General features: G+C 39.1%; 1 protein-coding gene across 1 annotated transcript in view; it reads left to right on the top strand.

The window, feature by feature from the left end:
- The window catches only part of SLX4IP (SLX4 interacting protein), a 194865-nt gene that overhangs the window by 156092 nt on the left and 22681 nt on the right, over positions 1 to 16092 (top strand). Inside the window, 2 exon segments of the mRNA XM_045885398.3 lie at positions 9703 to 9780; positions 12965 to 13053. Of these exon segments, the coding sequence (XP_045741354.1) occupies positions 9703 to 9780; positions 12965 to 13053 (167 nt within the window).

Here is a 16092-nt window from a genome sequence, read left to right as displayed (position 1 = left end):
AATTAATAGCACATGGGGCCAGTGGTATTGCATACAAAGTCAATGAAGTGACAGGTAGAAAAAAAAATTTTTTTTTAAGTAAATTTGGCCTCAAGTAATAATTTTGTTTGTAGGTTTTTTGTTTTTTTCGCAGAACTAACTAGTTTGCCCCATTTGTTTTGGCATCAAATAGGCATAGCTTTATTGTGACTCAGAGCCCAGTACTGTCCTTATTTAAGGACGTGAAATGTTATCTCAAGGGATCCTTTTTGGAGTCTCTAAATGTCTTGGGTAATAAGTGAAATTTTTAGCCCAGGACCAAATATTCCACTCACCCACCCAAATTGTTTCCCAATTGTGGTCTTAAAACTAGGATCCTGTGTGTGTGTGTTCTTAAACTTATGATAGGACTCTTGTTTTTTGGTTCCCACAGAACAACCCCCGTCCTCAACCTCACCCATCACCAGCAGTGGTGAAGGTCACACTTAGACCTATAACATATTTCAAAAGGCCCCATCAGGGCTTTTCCAAAATCTCCATCTTACCGAACCTCACGGTATGTTCAAAATGAAGGTATCACACTGTGCTTTGTCTACCCTTGGCCATCTAATAAGGACAGGTGTAACTTTCTGAATGGATGGTTTCAGAAGTAATGAGTTACAACTTCATTTTTCCTGAACAAAATAGCTTTAAAATACACATATTCTTCATTTTTAAAATGCTTTATATGTTCCTGGTCTAGTCTGGCACAGAAGAAGACATTGTCAGTACTTGGTAGCTATCAGCCCCTTCCTTCCTACCCTCTTATTAAATCTCACCAAGTCTTCAAATGGAGAATGAGAGTTGACTCATAACCTCAGACTGGAAACAGTCACAAGTCTGAACTGGTCCTCAATGTGGAGCTGCTTCCAGGTCAGCATATAGTCATCTGATTGCCACCAATCAGCCCTTTCTTAAAACAAGTATGAGACGACTATCCTACCTGCTTACCTTTGCTAAAATTTAAGTGTTTATAAATTTAAGATCCAATTTCTTTGAAATTAATCTTTAGGACTAAATCTTCAAGTCATCTGTGTTCCAGACTTTGAATTACATAATTATAACATTAGTTTGAACCTGCTGTTTTCTGTAACACTTAAAGAAGCTATCAAAATTAATAAAGGGCTGGCATTATAAGAGAGCATACAGGTTGAAAATTTGAATTTAGGCAACTGAGGTTTATTTTTAAAGTTCAAATCCTGAATGGGGGATTACTCTACAAGACAACTAGCCTGATCTCCTTAAAAGGTCAGAATTACGAATAAAAGAAAGGGAGAGATTATTTTAGATCACAGGAAATGTAAGAGACATAACCAAATGCAATGCATGAACTTTGTCTGGCTTCTAATTCAAGAGGAAAATCATTGATACACATTTTGGGGGTAGTTTGAGAAATGTGAATGTGGGCTGGTTATTTGATGGAGCAATAATGTCGTGCTCAGTTGTGATCACAGTATCTTGGTGATATAGGAGAATGTCTTGTTATATGTGAGTCTGTGCTCACATATTTAGGAGTGAAGGGTCATGATGAATAATTTGTTCTGAAATGATTTACCAAGGGGCGCCTGGGTGGCTCAGTTGGTTAAGCGTCTGCCTTGGGCTCAGGTCATGATCCCAGGGTCCTGGGATCTAGCCCCGCATCGGGCTCCCAGCTCAAGCGGGGAATCTGCTTCTCCCTCTCCCTCTGCTCCTCTCTGCAGCTTGTGCACTCTCTCTCTCTCTCTGTCAAATGAATAAAATCTTAAAAAAAAAAAAAAAAGAAATGGTTTACCAAATAGGTATATGAAATATGACAAAATATTAACCATTATTGAGTCTAGATGGTGGGGTTTTGGGTGTTCATGGCACTATTTTTCTACTTTTCTGGATGTTTGACATTTTTCATGTTTGTGAGTGATGATGATGATAATAATGAAGAAGTCATCTTAGGGAGAGAGATACTGTGGGACAAAGTAGGTCTTCCTACTTTGAGGCTGCCTTGTGGTTTGGGAGAAGGCTTGGCTGGAGGAGAGCCATGCAGCATTGGGTGGAGCCAGCTCTGAAGCAGCGCTTACCTGTCATGCAGTCCTGATGGCTCAGCAGGCCACTCAGAGGCATTTTCCCAGGCTCCACGTGCTCTCAGAAGAGCTGTGGGAGAGGGCTCTGCCTTGTGATGCACTGTACCACAGGCTTCTCTTGGCAGCCTGGGGGAAGTTCACACCTTGGCTATGAGTCCCCTGGAAAACAAGTGAAGCTGATTAGTTTGACAGTAAAAACTCTATGTTGGGTATTTGTTCTCTGAGTCTTGGGACTACGAAATATAACAACCCCAGTACACAAGCACTCCCTTAGAAAGCGTTACTCACTGGAGCATGGTACTACTTACAACTAATCTACTGCCCTGCTAAGCCAGGATGGAATTCATTCAACCCATATTTGACTTTTTGTTGTTGTTTTTCCCTTTCTATTCATGAAGTCTCTGAATATCTAATAAAGCCATTTTGGAGCAGTTTATTTAGACGAAATATGGAATAAAATAGCAGAACTCAGGTTCGTTCTTAAAACATGAGCCACCCTTTCTTTCTCTCATAAATATCCGAGTCCCTTCCCCGCAACCCCCTTTTTTCCCTAGAGACTTAATGCTCTTTGGTGAATGAGCAGGTGAGCCAGAAGAATGTTAATGTGGTAACAAATCATCATTTGGGGCCTCACTGGAGGTTGGGAGGTCTGTGCAAAGGTAGTAGATCAGTAGCTCTTCACATACTACAGGACGCCAGCGGCTGCTTGGAGGCCCAGGGGCGGGGACCCGGGGGGGGGGGGTGGTGGGAATGGATTCTTGATGGTACTACTCCTCGAGTGACATTAAGCAGTGCAGAAATATAAATTATTTCTAGAAATACACATACCTGAAGACTCTTGGTAGAAAGCTGATTCCACAATGAAACTGTCCTCCTCCTAACCCCAGTCTCTTCCTGTGTCTAATGACAGTCTTCTTAGATTTAGGAGGACCACAATAACTGGCAAGAAAGCAGGCGGACTTAAATGTGATTTACAAGTGCTGCGGAATCTTGGAATGCCACTGTCAGGTAGTTTTCAAGTGAAGAGATGCTCACTTTATGATTTCCATTTTGTCCCCCAACCCCAGTCTCCTCCTGATTCCAGTTCTATGCTAACACCAGGGTTAGCAAGCTTGGAGCTTCGACGCGGGGAAGGGAAAAGAAAAGGGCCTCCTGGATTCTTTGCCAGGTTGCTATTTAGAGAATAGTGGAACTTTGCTTTAGCTCTGGATAAGTACAAAATCTCAGTGGCCGGCTGAACTCTGTGAGGAAAGTTAATTACATTAAAGAGCAAAGATAAGCATGTAGTCTTTATCACTGCCTGTTATCTATGGATAAATGAAATATATCTCTGTAGCATTTCAAGTAAGTATATTTTAGTGGCAGTGATTTTCTCTGTTTATATATCAAAACTAGTTTGTCATAAGAACTGACACAGTATCTTTTGTGTTTAATCTCTCTTCAAATTCTCTTTAAACAATAAAGTTTCCTATGGCCAGTGGAATTTGGATTAAGCAGGTGCAAATCTTTTTTACATGTTAAACTTGCCATTTCTCTTGTAGATGCCATGGCAGGAGTGGGGAGTGGTTTTCCATTGAAATCATGACAAGTGGCCAGTTTAGGAATGATTCTCTTTAGCATAATCCTATCCTGGGGGTGGGAAGGATAGAGAAAAGGGTTCAATGAACTCAGTTCTCCTGATAATTTCAGTAATCACTTAGTTACAATTTTCTTTAGTCTGCTTTCTTTTTCTGTAGAGGAACGTATCATATTGAGACTGTTGTTTAGCCTCCCAGGTAAGATTTAGTTATCATTCAAGGTATGTCCAGATACCATGCTTCCTGAATTCAGAGCTATAGCTTTCATAGTCAACTTCAGTTTTAGCCCCTTCCTAATAAAAACATTCTATTGCTGGAGATTTTGTACAGGGAGATTTTTGAAAATCTCAGTCTTAGTCACCTAGAGCTGTAAGTATTAAGTATGATTCACCAGCAAACATTTTTAGATACTGCATTTAGTTATTGTTTTTCACACCTTTGGAAGACTGACTTTATAAATCATTACTTTGAAAATCACTGTAAAATTTTTCTGTGTGTATTTGTGAATTCCAAATTGTTAAGGACTCCTTTCTTACAACCTCCATCCTCCCCCCAAAGAAGTAGGACAAATAAACAGATGCGGAAGTCTCTTCCACTCTCAGTGACCTAAGGAATAAAGGATTTGTTTTAAAGCACTCAGAATAATGCCAGTGGTGTGCATATTTTGTTTGACATTTTATGCAGAAGAAAGGCACATGATCAAAACGCAATTCGTTTCAGATGTGTTAGAAAAAATACATTTCATCTCTGTAAATCTGGAGATAATGCTATCATAGATGTCACTTTTATTTTGCAATCCTCGTGACTAAAGCAGTTGTGCTGTCAAAGCTGTAGCTTGTGTAGACAGACGTCAGATCTTCAGTCACTGATGTTCTGGATCTTTCTACAGAGGTGTCAGAAGGTACTGAATGTAAAAATGGGAACTTTTTTTTTTTTAAGAATTTATTTGAGAGAGAGAGCATGATAGGGGAGAGGGTCAGAGGGAGAAGCAGACTCCCTGCCAAGCAGGGAGCCTGATGCGGGATTCGATCCCGGGACTCCAGGATCATGACCTGAGCCGAAGGCAGACGCTTAACGACTGAGCCACCCACGCATCCCATGGGAACTTCTTTACTTCTTTGTGGTATGTGTGTGTGTGTGTGTGTGTATATATATATATATATATATGTATATATATATATATATATACATACATATATATACACACACATATATATAAAAGTTATTTCAGAACAATGATAATCATGGATTTTGAAGAGTCTGATAGTCCTGGAGACCACCTCTTATAACTCCTGACCCTTCCAATTTCATGGATATAATACTATCTCTGAGGTTGTCTTAGAACCTGGAGATGCTTACCCCTCTTCCCCTAAAGAGGGGTAATCGTCCTTAATCTTTCCAGGAAGGTCATCAACAGAGTAGTTTATACCTGGAGGTGAGCTTGAAGGGAAGGAAGAGAGGAGGGAGGGAGGAAGGGAGAGAGGGAGAGAAGAAGGAACCATGCTGGTACTTTTTGTGAAATTCTCTTGCTACCCTATGAGATGAATGGTAATGTCTCCATTTTCAGATGGAATGTACTCCTTTGTACCAGGCTTCTTTACTTAAAATTTTGTTTGTGAGACTTTTTTCTGATAGGGCTTGGAGTTGTAGTTTATTCATTTTTAGGGGCAATGTAGGATTTCACTGACTATGCCCTCTTCTCTTTAAATGTAAATTTCTGATGTATATCTTTATAATTTGACATCTGTATACATTACGAAGTGATCACCATAGGTCTATTTATCATTCAGATAACATTCGGATAACTCTCTTCACCCTTTCACTGCCCCCCCCCCCCCCGTAACCACTAGTCTGTTGTTTTTGTTGTATTTTGTTTGTTCATTTATTTGGTTTTCCACATATGAATGAAATCATATAGTATTTGTCTTTCTCTGCCTTACTTATTTCATTTAGTCTGATACCTTAAGGGTCCACCTGTATTGTCAAAAATGGCAAGATTTCATTCTTTTTTTTTTATGTTTGAGTAGTAGTCCATTGTATAAATGTACCACATTCTCTTTATCCATCTATCGATGGACACCTAGGTTGTTTCCATATCTTGGCTATTATAAATAATGCTGCAATAAACATAGGTGTGCATATATCTTTTCGAATTAGTGTTTTCATAGTCTTTGGATAAATACCGCAGAGTAGAATATCAGGGTCATATGGTAGTTCTGTTCTTAATTTTTTGAGGCCACTATGGTTTTTTTTCCTTTCTTTTTTTTTAGATTTTATTTATTTTTTTGTCAGAGAGCACAAGCAGGGGAAGCGGCAGGCAGAGGAAGGTGCAGGCTCTCCACTGAGCAAGGACCCCAATGCGGGATTCCATCCCAGGACCCTGGGATCATGACCTCAGCCGAAGGCCTATGCTTAACCAACTGAGCCACCCAGGCGTCCCACTGTGTTTTTTTTTTAGTGGGTACACGGATTTACATTCTCACTAACAGTGCACAAAGTTTCCCTTCTCCACATCCTCACCAACACTTGTAATTTCTTATCTTTTTTTAAATAACCATTCTGACAGATGTTAGGTGTTTCTCATTGTGGTTTTGATTTGCATTTGTCTGTTAGATAGTGGTGTTGAGCATCTTTTCATGTGCCTGTTGACCATCTGTATGTCTTCTTTGGAGAAATGTTTATTCAAGTCTTATGCCCCTCCCCCTTTTTGTAGAGGGGAGGGGGGAAGGGTAGGAGGGGCAGAAGGAGAGGGAGAGAGAGAATCTTAAGCAGGTTCCATGCTCAGTGCAGAGCCCAACACAGGACTCGATCTCACAATCCTGAGATCATGACCTGAGCTGAAATCAAGAGTTGGATGCTTAACTGACTGAGCCACCCAGGTGCCTCTCTTCTGCCCATTTTTTAATCAGGTTGTTTGTTTTGTTGTTGTCATTGAGTTAAATGAATTTTGTATGTATTTTAGATATTAACCCCTTAATGGATATATAGTTTGCAAAAAACAAAAACAAAAAACTTCTCCTACTCAGTGGGTTGCCTGTTCATTTTTTTGATGGTTCGTTCCTATGCTGGGTAGAAGCTTTTAAGTTTGATGGAGTCCAATTTGTGGGCTCTCACTTTTGTTTCCCTTGTCTTTAGAATCACATCCACAAAGATGTTGCTAAGACTGATGTCAAGGAGTTTAACACTTACATTTTCTTCTAAGAATTTTATGGTTTCAGATCTTATATTCAAGTTTTTAATGCATTTTGAGTTAATTTTTGTGTATTATTATACACAAAAATGGTCTAGTTTTATTCTTTCACATATGGCTGTCCAGTTTTCCCAACATCATTCTTTTTTTTTTTTTTTAAAGATTTTATTTATTTATTTGAGAGAGAGAGAATGAGAGAGAAAGAGCACATGAGAGGGGCGAGGGTCAGAGGGAGAATCAGACTCCCCGCTGAGCAGCGAGCCCAATGCGGGCGGGACTCGATCCTGGGACTCCCGGATCATGACCTGAGCTGAAGGAAGTCGCTTAACGAACTGAGCCACCCAGGCTCCCCCCAACATCATTCTTGAAGGGTCTGCCCTTTCCCTATTGTATGTTCTGGGCTCATTTGTCATATATTAACTATCCATATATGTGTGGGTTTATTTCTGGGCTTTCTGTCTGTTTCATTGATCTGTGTGTCTGTCTTTGTATCCGTACCAAAATTTATTTATTACAGCTTTGCAGTAAGTTTAAAGTCAGGAAGTGTGATACCTCCAGCTTTGTTCTTCTTTTTCAAGATTGCTTGGGCTTTTTAGGATCTTTTGTGGTTCCATACAAATTTTAGAATTATTCGTTCTAGTTCTATGAAATATGCCACTGGAATTTTGATAGGTATTGCATTGAATCTGTGGATTGTGTTGGGTAGTATAGACATTTTAACAATATTAATTCTTCCCAGAGTACACAATATGTTTCCATTTATTTTTCTTCAGTGTCTTAAAGTTTCCAGTCTCCAGGTCATTCATCTCCTTGCTTAAATTTATTAGGAGGTATTTTATTCTTTTGTTAGTGCAACTGTAAACGGGATTGTTTTCTAAACTTCTCTTTCTAATGTTTTGTTATTAGTGTATAGAAATACTACAGGTTTCTGTGTATTGGTTTTGTACCCTGCAACTTGACTGAATTCATTTATTCTAACAGTGTTTTGTTTGTTTTTTGGTGGATTCTTTATAGTTTTCTATACATAGTATTATGTCATCTGCAAGTAGCGACAGTTTTACCTCTTTTCTGATATGAATGCCTTTTATTTCTTTTTCTTGCCTAATATTTGTGGTAGGACTTCTAATATTGCTTTTGAATAAAAGTGGTGAGAGTGGGCATCCTTGTCTTGTTCCTGATCTTAGAGCTTTCAGCTTTTCACCATTGAGTATGATGTTAGCTATAGGGTTGTCAAATAAGACCTTTATTACACTGAAGTATATTTCCTCCATACCCACTTTGTTGGGAATTTTTATCATAAATGAATGTTGAATTTTGTCAGATTTTTTTTCCTGCATCTATTGAGATGATCTTGTGATTTTTATCTTTCATTTCGTTAATGTGATGTGCAGTATAGATTGATTTGCAGATACTGGACAATCCTGGCATCACTGGAATAAATCTCACTTGATCGTGGAATATGATTCTTTTAATGTATTGTTGGATATGTTTTGCGAATATTTGTTGTGGATTTTTGGATCTATGTTCATCAAGGATATTGGCTTCTAATTTTCTTTTTTTGCGGTGCCCTTGTCTGGTTTTGGTATCAGGGTAATGCTGGCCTTGTAAAATGTGATTGGAAGCTTTCTGTCCTCTTCAAATTTTGGAAGAGTTTGAAAAGGATAGGTGTTAAGTCTTTGTATGTTCAGTAGAATTCTCCAGTGAAGCCATCTGGTCCTGGACTTTTGTTGTTGGGAGGTTTTTGATTACTGTTTCAATCTCCTTACTGGTCTGTTTAGATTTTATATTTCTTTATTATTCAGTCTTGAAAGATTGTAGGTTTCTAGGAATTTATTCATTTCTTCTAGGTTGTCCAGTTTTTTTGTGTATCATTTTTCATAGTAGTCTCTCTACAATCCTTTGTATTTCTGTGGTATTGGTTGTAACTCCTCCTCTTCCTGATTTTATTTGAATTCTTTCTCTCTCTCTCTTTTTCTTGGTTAGTTTAGTTTCTTTTGTGTATTTACACAAAAGAATATTTTTTTTTCCTTGTGCTTACCATGAGGTTCACATTGAATATCATATGTAAGTAGCAGTTTGTTTTAGATTGATAGCAACTTAATTTTAAATACATTCCAAAGCTTTACCTTATTACTCCTCCCCCATGTTTTATATATTTTGATGACACATCTTGCATCTTTTTATTTTATGCCGCCCTTAACTAATTATTGTAATTTGAAGGAATTTTACTACCTTTTTCTTTTAACTTTCATGCTTGCTTTACAAGCACTTGTCCACTATCTTTGTTATATATTTTCCTTTTCCAGTAAGATTTTTTACTTTCATTCATATATATGTATATGTGAATATATATAATATATATTATGAATATATAATATAAATTAATTATAATCAAATATGTTTTTAATATTTTATAATCAAATGAATATATTTGGTTATAATTAATAGTGCCATTTCCCTTTGGCTTAAAGAAGGCCCATTAGCACTTCTTGTAGGACCAGTTTAGTGGTGATGAATCCTTTACCTTTTGCTTATCTGGAAAGCTCTTAATCTGCCCTTCAATTTGGAATGATAACCTTACTGGGTAGAGAATTCTTGGTTGAATTCATTGAACAGATAAAGTAACTGAGCTACTTCAGGGATGGGAGACCATCCCAGCCAGGTGCTCTGGCCCGGCTAGAAGAGCTCAGATTGTAATGTTTACTCTTTCCTCTCAAGTGAGTCCCTCTATTGATTCCTTCTATTCTTTCATCTGCTAAATAATTATTGAGCACCTACTATGTAGTAGGCACTCGGGAGGCTTGTGGGATTCACTGGCAAACAAGCTTGTAGTCCAATGATGTCTTCTTTCATTTTATAGGTTATGGCTTTCAAATCACAGCCTATTTCCTCAAGAGAGGGATACGCCTTCACTGTTTTGGGGGTTCACAGAGGACTGGTAAGAAACTGATTTCTTGAGTTGTCAGGCATTTTGCACTATTAACTTGCTCTAGAGAGGAATGAAAATTAAGGAACCAAGATTCCAACTTGCTTCATTGCCTTTGTGAAATTGAAGTAGTAATTAAGAATATTTCTAAACATTTGTGATTTTTGTTTTGTTTTGTTTTTTAATTTTCACTGATTTTGAGAACTGTGAGCCGAGCCACATTGTGCTTCACTCTCCTGCTGCATCTCAGCACTTTCATTGAGCTTCCAGAGCGATTTGACAGGCAGTTAAACTATGAATCACTTCATCTTTGTCTGTGCACACCAAGTCCCTGGGATACAGAACAAGTGTGTACACGAGAAAATGCTTTCCCAGCCCAGAGCTGTCAGAGCCTTTCTTAGGTGTGTGACAAGGCCAGCTTCCCTCCTCATTTCCCCAAGTCAAGAAGTCCATTGGGGAAATGATGTCAAACACGTCCAGCCAACAACAATAAAGTCAGATGCTAATGACAGTTCTCCAAGCTGATCTGAACATTGGAAAGAAAATCTAACTGAACTTCCTTGGATGATTTTAACATATAAGATATGAAACAGGGACTTTGAAAATAAACTGTACGGAGATTTGCTCTTGGAATCTTAACAATGATCTGCACTTTTTAAACTTTAAGTGTCACTCAAATATATTACTCTCTTAATGGGGCTTTCCACGTTGTTCAGTTCTCTTAGTAAAATAAGCCAGGTATCCTTGTATCTGTCTGTTAAAATGAAGGCTAGCTACTCTGTATGGTAGAGATAGTTACTGCCTAAATCTTTACTTTATTTAAATATTAAAACAATAAAAATCTCAGTTATGACCTAAGCAAAGAAAAAGTATACGGAAGTTGCTTTCTGTTTATACAATACCTGGCCCCCAAATGTTCAAAATTAATCATTTTGGCATTCTTATTTTTCAGAGAAGAAATGGAAGGACAAATCAGAGGAATTATTGGATAGAACTGATTATTTTGAATTTGAATTCTGATCTACTGAGTTGTATTGCAATATTAGGTTTTGGGCAGAGGGCAGATAATGAATTCTGTGGCTCAGTTCCCTCTTCCTGAAAGTGAGAAGCAGACTATTTACCACTTATTTCATTAAGAAATTTTAAGAATTGGGGTTGCCTGGGTGGCTCAGTTGGTTAAGAATCTGACTTTGGCTCAGGTCATGATCTTGGCGTCCTGGGATTGAGCCCTGTGTTGGGCTCTGCACTCAGTGGGGAATCTGCTTCTCCCTCTCCCTTTCCCTCTGCCCCACCCCCTACTCTTGCACGTAGGAACGCACTCTCTGTCTCTCTATCTCTGTCTCTCTCATAAATAAATAAATAAAATCTTTTTTTTTTTTTTTTAAGAAATTTTAACAATTAATGAACAAGGGCCCCTGGGCAGCTCAGTCAGTTAAGCTTCTGCCTTCAGCTCAGGTCATGATCCCAGAGTCCTGGGATCAGCCCTGCATCAGGCTCCCTGCTCATTGGGGAGCCTGCTTCTCCTTCTCCCTCTGCTGCTCCCCCTGCTTGTACTCTCTCTCTCCCTCCTCCCTCTGTCAAATAAATAACTAAATAACTAATCTTAAAAAAAAAATTAATGAATAGGTATTAATGACTTTTATTTATTTATCTTTGGTTTTTCAAAGTCTATCCCTAGTCTCCTAACCAGATAAACATTCATGAGAGGTCAGAGTTTCAACACACTCAGACTTCTGAAATGGGGAGGTCTAATGGGGGTAAGACCAGAATGATAGCTTAGGTCCCACTCAGGGAGGGCTTTGAAGTTTGCAGGTCTGTGGTAGATACTGAGGAGCCAGGATGGGGTTTTGAGCAGGATAAGTGGAGCTGTTTTTTTTTGTTTTGTTTTGTTTTGTTTAGAACTGGTAACCTGCTTGCACTGAGTAGGATAAAATAGAATAGGGAAGAGTGATCACCAAGGACACAGCAGTGGTCTAGGGGAGAGGTTAAGGAGATGGCTATTACTAGAACATTAACTCATTAGGCCTTTGGTGTAATTTAACCTAGCCAGGTGGTATGGTGTTAACTGTGTTTAAGTTGTGTGTCTCTGTAATCAACACCTTCACGCTTGGCTCCTGAGTGTATCAGGCTAAAAGGTGTTATTACCTCAGTCAGCCCCTCACATTGTCATCCATTGTTGGAAATGAACAATGTATGTAAAAGGCTTCACTTATCTGATTCATACCATCCCTATTTAGAAATATTGGTCATCTAAGAGGGAAGTTTTCACTTTTAGAAAAATAGCTTTGTGATATCAGTATGATACATGTGTATTATAAAAATATTAGAGCAATACAACCAAGTATAAAGAAGGAAGAAGATCCTCACCTGCCACCCAGAATATACACTATTAGCATCAGCTAAACATCACTCCAGAGATAGGTGGAGGCTGCGTAAGTGAACGTGGATGAATAGACAGACAGATGAGAGAGGAGGAAAGATACAGATGGCATTTACCACTTCATATTCTTTTTTTCATTGAATGTTGGGGCATCTAGTTCTGTAATTCCTTCAGCCTTCTCCACCCGGAAGTCAGTGGTTTTGCTTTAAGAAGTTGTAATGATAGATTAGTGGACTGTAGTGTAATTGTATCATCTTTGGTATCGCATATTTTACTATTTCCTTATTATTTTTCCTATTAATGACACTGCTATTTTCATAGCCTGATTCAGATAGGGAATTTGCCCACCAGTTTAGGGGACTGATCTAAGACCAGTTGACCAAAGAGGTGATAAGTAAAGTAATTAGTAAGAACGTCAACGAGTTTTCAGATTTTATCTCCTATTCTTCCTCTTCCTGTATAAATCTGCATACTCATTAGAGAACGTTGATCCTGTGTCCCAAATGTGAGTTCTGGTCAAAGAACAGCAAACTGACACAGGCGGAGGGCTGCAAAGGCCCTTCCTGGGGGTTTCATGGGTTATAATATAATGGTCCAGGGGCTCAGGTGGACCAATTTGCAACCTCCTGGGTGCTCCCCAGAGCTCTGTGCTTGCCCCGCCCTGCTGATTGCAAACACTGAAAGGCAAGGAGGAGAAGAGACATGTGTCTGATACATACATGCTTATAACTATAACTGAAAAATCTGGGACCAAGCATTTCTCTGTTCATAGATTTTTGATGCCTTTAGTAACTTGCTTTTCTTCATTTTGTGCAGAGCTCCGTGTATTTCCTGACAGATTTGTGGTCTGTGTAAGTCAGCTGTCATTCAGTCGTGATCTTTTGGCAAGTCAGAATGAAGAATTGGTATGTACAAAAATATTATATAAATAAATCTGCTTAAATGACAACTTACTGTAAAAATCGAAAAAAGTGTTGTCTTCAGTTATCATTTGGCTATCCATCATTCACTGCATCTTTTAAGGGACCAAAAATGATAATATTAACTGATGTGTTTTGGTTTGTTTGTTTTTATTTTTTTTTATCCTGAAGACCCCTTGAAAGTTTGATCAGCCTTATCTTTTCTACATCAGTTTTAAATGGGAAAACAACATATCACAAAAACTGTGATGGTGCTTATGATAATATTCAAATGAGATAAAGCAAAGTCTTTCACTGAAATGAAGCAAAATCCACGTTTCCACTGGAAGCTTTCATTGGGGTCAGTGGCTTTTGAATTTTATTCCATGGTGAATCACTGACATTTTCATGAGAATCAGTACTTTTCCCCAGTGTGTTGTTTCTTTGCTGATAGGGCTTCTTTTCTGTCTCTTTTCTCAGGCTTAGTTTCAAGCTTCATCAGGTCCTGTTTCATTGGAGTTCTCAATGCAGTTAAATAGATACAAAAAACTCACCCATAATATTGTAGGTTACAGCTTTGTCTTGTAAGCTTAACATATACACTTGAGAGAGTCTACTTGGGTGTGTGTGTGTGTGTGTGTGTCTGTCTGTCTGTCTGTCTGTCTCTTGCTGCAGCCACAGTCCAATCTATCTGAACTAATCTGTGTGCAAACTTTTTTTCATATTTTTGGTTATATTACTTGAACTTTAACAAAGAGGAAAAAAATCTAGCAGACATGAAACCTGGACATGAAGTGTGACATGATTATTATGCTTCTGAAGTAATTTATGGGAATATTAGATTACTCCTTATGTTTATTATTTTTTAATCCATATGAAATGTGAAATTTGGCCCACATGGTCTAAAACCAGCTTCTTACCTCATCTTAAATAAATGCATAGAGACTAGAAGGGTGAATAGGGACCTAGGAAAAGTAAAGAGCAGAGAAGCTTTTGTTTGGAGCAGATGAGCACTTTGAAAAAGCCAGTGGGACCCTTATTTCTTCATCTATCAATTAAATGGCATAAATCAAGCAAATTTGGTAAAAAGTATTAAAAGTGTATTCTTTGAAATGTTCCCAGGATGTTAGAGTTGTCTTAGTAAATTAATAAATACTAAAGTAGTAATGCTGTTGGCAAACAACTATAATATAACTTAACTGATTCTCAGAGCAGTGAAGAAATTGATCTGTGGTTTAAGAAAACAATTAGCTATACCAGGAAGTGTCATTGCTTCAGATGGAATACAGAAGAAATTAAATCTTGTATGATATGTAATATTAATACTTAATATCTTAAATTGTTAAGGGTGAATTAAAACATTTCAATACAAATGAAATATTATCCTCCTTAGGGGCACTGGTCTTTATACAGATCTGAGTTTTCTATAGCTGCTGTCATATAAATCCTGTAATCTGGAGGACTTCCTAAATGTTAAGAATTTTCATTCTGAAGAGTTGACTAGTCTGAGCCTTTTACATAAGCCAGTTCAGTTTTCTTGTCTTCAGTATGTGGTTGTTTTTTTTTTAAGGTTTTATTTATTTATTTGACAGAGATAGAGAGAGCACAAGTAGGCAGAGAGGCAGGCAGAGGGAGAGGGAGAAGCAGGCTCTCCGCTGAGCAGGGAGCCTGATGCAGGACTCGATCCCAGGACCCTGGGATCATGACCTGAGCTGAAGGCAGCCGCTTAACCGAGTCACCCAGGCGCCCTTGTCTTCAGTATGTTCTGACTTCTAGTGATAACACTATCAGAGTTCATATCATGAGGGTCTTTCATTGTTTTCAGCAACTCTTTACGTGTGCTCTGGCTCTGGCTCTTCAGCTGCTCTTCTTCTGCACCTCTGACTGTGCCTTCTTCACATACACACACTTTCCTAGCCACGCACGTGGGAGTCAGCTAACACGTAGCACCACTAACCAGCTCCCTTGCTGGACACAGGCTCTGTGCACCCCTTTCTCCTTTCAGGCCTCCAGTCCACCACTTCCTTAAGCTTGTTGTCCCTAGAAACAGTGAAATATCCAGGCCTAGCAAAGGGTCCTCCTGCAAATTGCCCATCAAGCCAAAAACATGGTCCTTCCACTGCAGGTGCCTTGGAGCTTTCACCTCATTGATGTTTGACCTCTGCAGAGCCCAGCTGTCCTAGCCATTTGAAGCTCAATAAACCATCCTTCCTTCCCAGAATTGCCTTCTGTCTGAGAGAAGGCCTGCATATAACTCCTTGTTATATACTTCAAATGCCCAAAGCCAGTAATATCTGGCTTTTGTGTACGTATTCCTTGAACTTCTGGAAAGCTTTGAATTCTTTATCAGTTTACATTGATATTCACCAAAGGGCAGAATCCATCTTATTTCTGTTGGTAGTTATTCTCTAGGAATGTCTGACTGGGCAAGGCCTGGGAAATTGGCTTCCTAAATAGCTGTATTGGAGGTGCGTTTTTGTCAATAAGCATCAGTGATTTTCCTGTAAGTGTTTACTGAATTCGGTCTTCCATGGCCCCAGAAGTGACGGGGGAGTGAGCCCGTACGCAAGCAAAAGCCTGGGCGCCTCGCTTGTGCCTTGAGTAACGGATTCCTTTTCCTCCTTCTCCTTTTTGTCTTTTTCTTTTTCCTTTTGGTTCCTCCATATCTAAATGACAGTTGGTTAGGAAATCTGGGAGTGCCTATTCAGAACTGCTCTGCCAGGGGGTCCTTTCAGCCTGTATAGAAGGAAGCCAGCTGCACTTAGCTCCCCGGTTCTTAAAGGTGGTTGCACAAAAGAACCGCTGTTGCAGATCGAGCAGTACAAAGGGGAGTAATCTCCCTCCTTTGGAGGGCAGAACGGTGCAGCCATGCCACCCCCTCATGCCCTCCCCCAGCACCAGGGAGGTCTATTACCCCAGCGTCGGCATTTCTGTCGCCCACCAAGGGGCGTTGTTGCAGGGAGATGCGCCGTGTTGCAATAGCTCTGCATCGAGTGCCCATGTGCCAGGGATGTGGGAATTGTGATGTGTACTTTGGGAAGAAAG

The sequence above is a fragment of the Mirounga angustirostris genome, unplaced genomic scaffold (genome assembly GCF_029215605.1).
Source record: "Mirounga angustirostris isolate CCGP_5_RB_7025 unplaced genomic scaffold, mMirAng1.0.hap1 SCAF_10, whole genome shotgun sequence".
Lineage (NCBI taxonomy): Eukaryota > Metazoa > Chordata > Mammalia > Carnivora > Phocidae > Mirounga > Mirounga angustirostris.
This window is presented reverse-complemented; position numbering and strand designations above follow the sequence as displayed.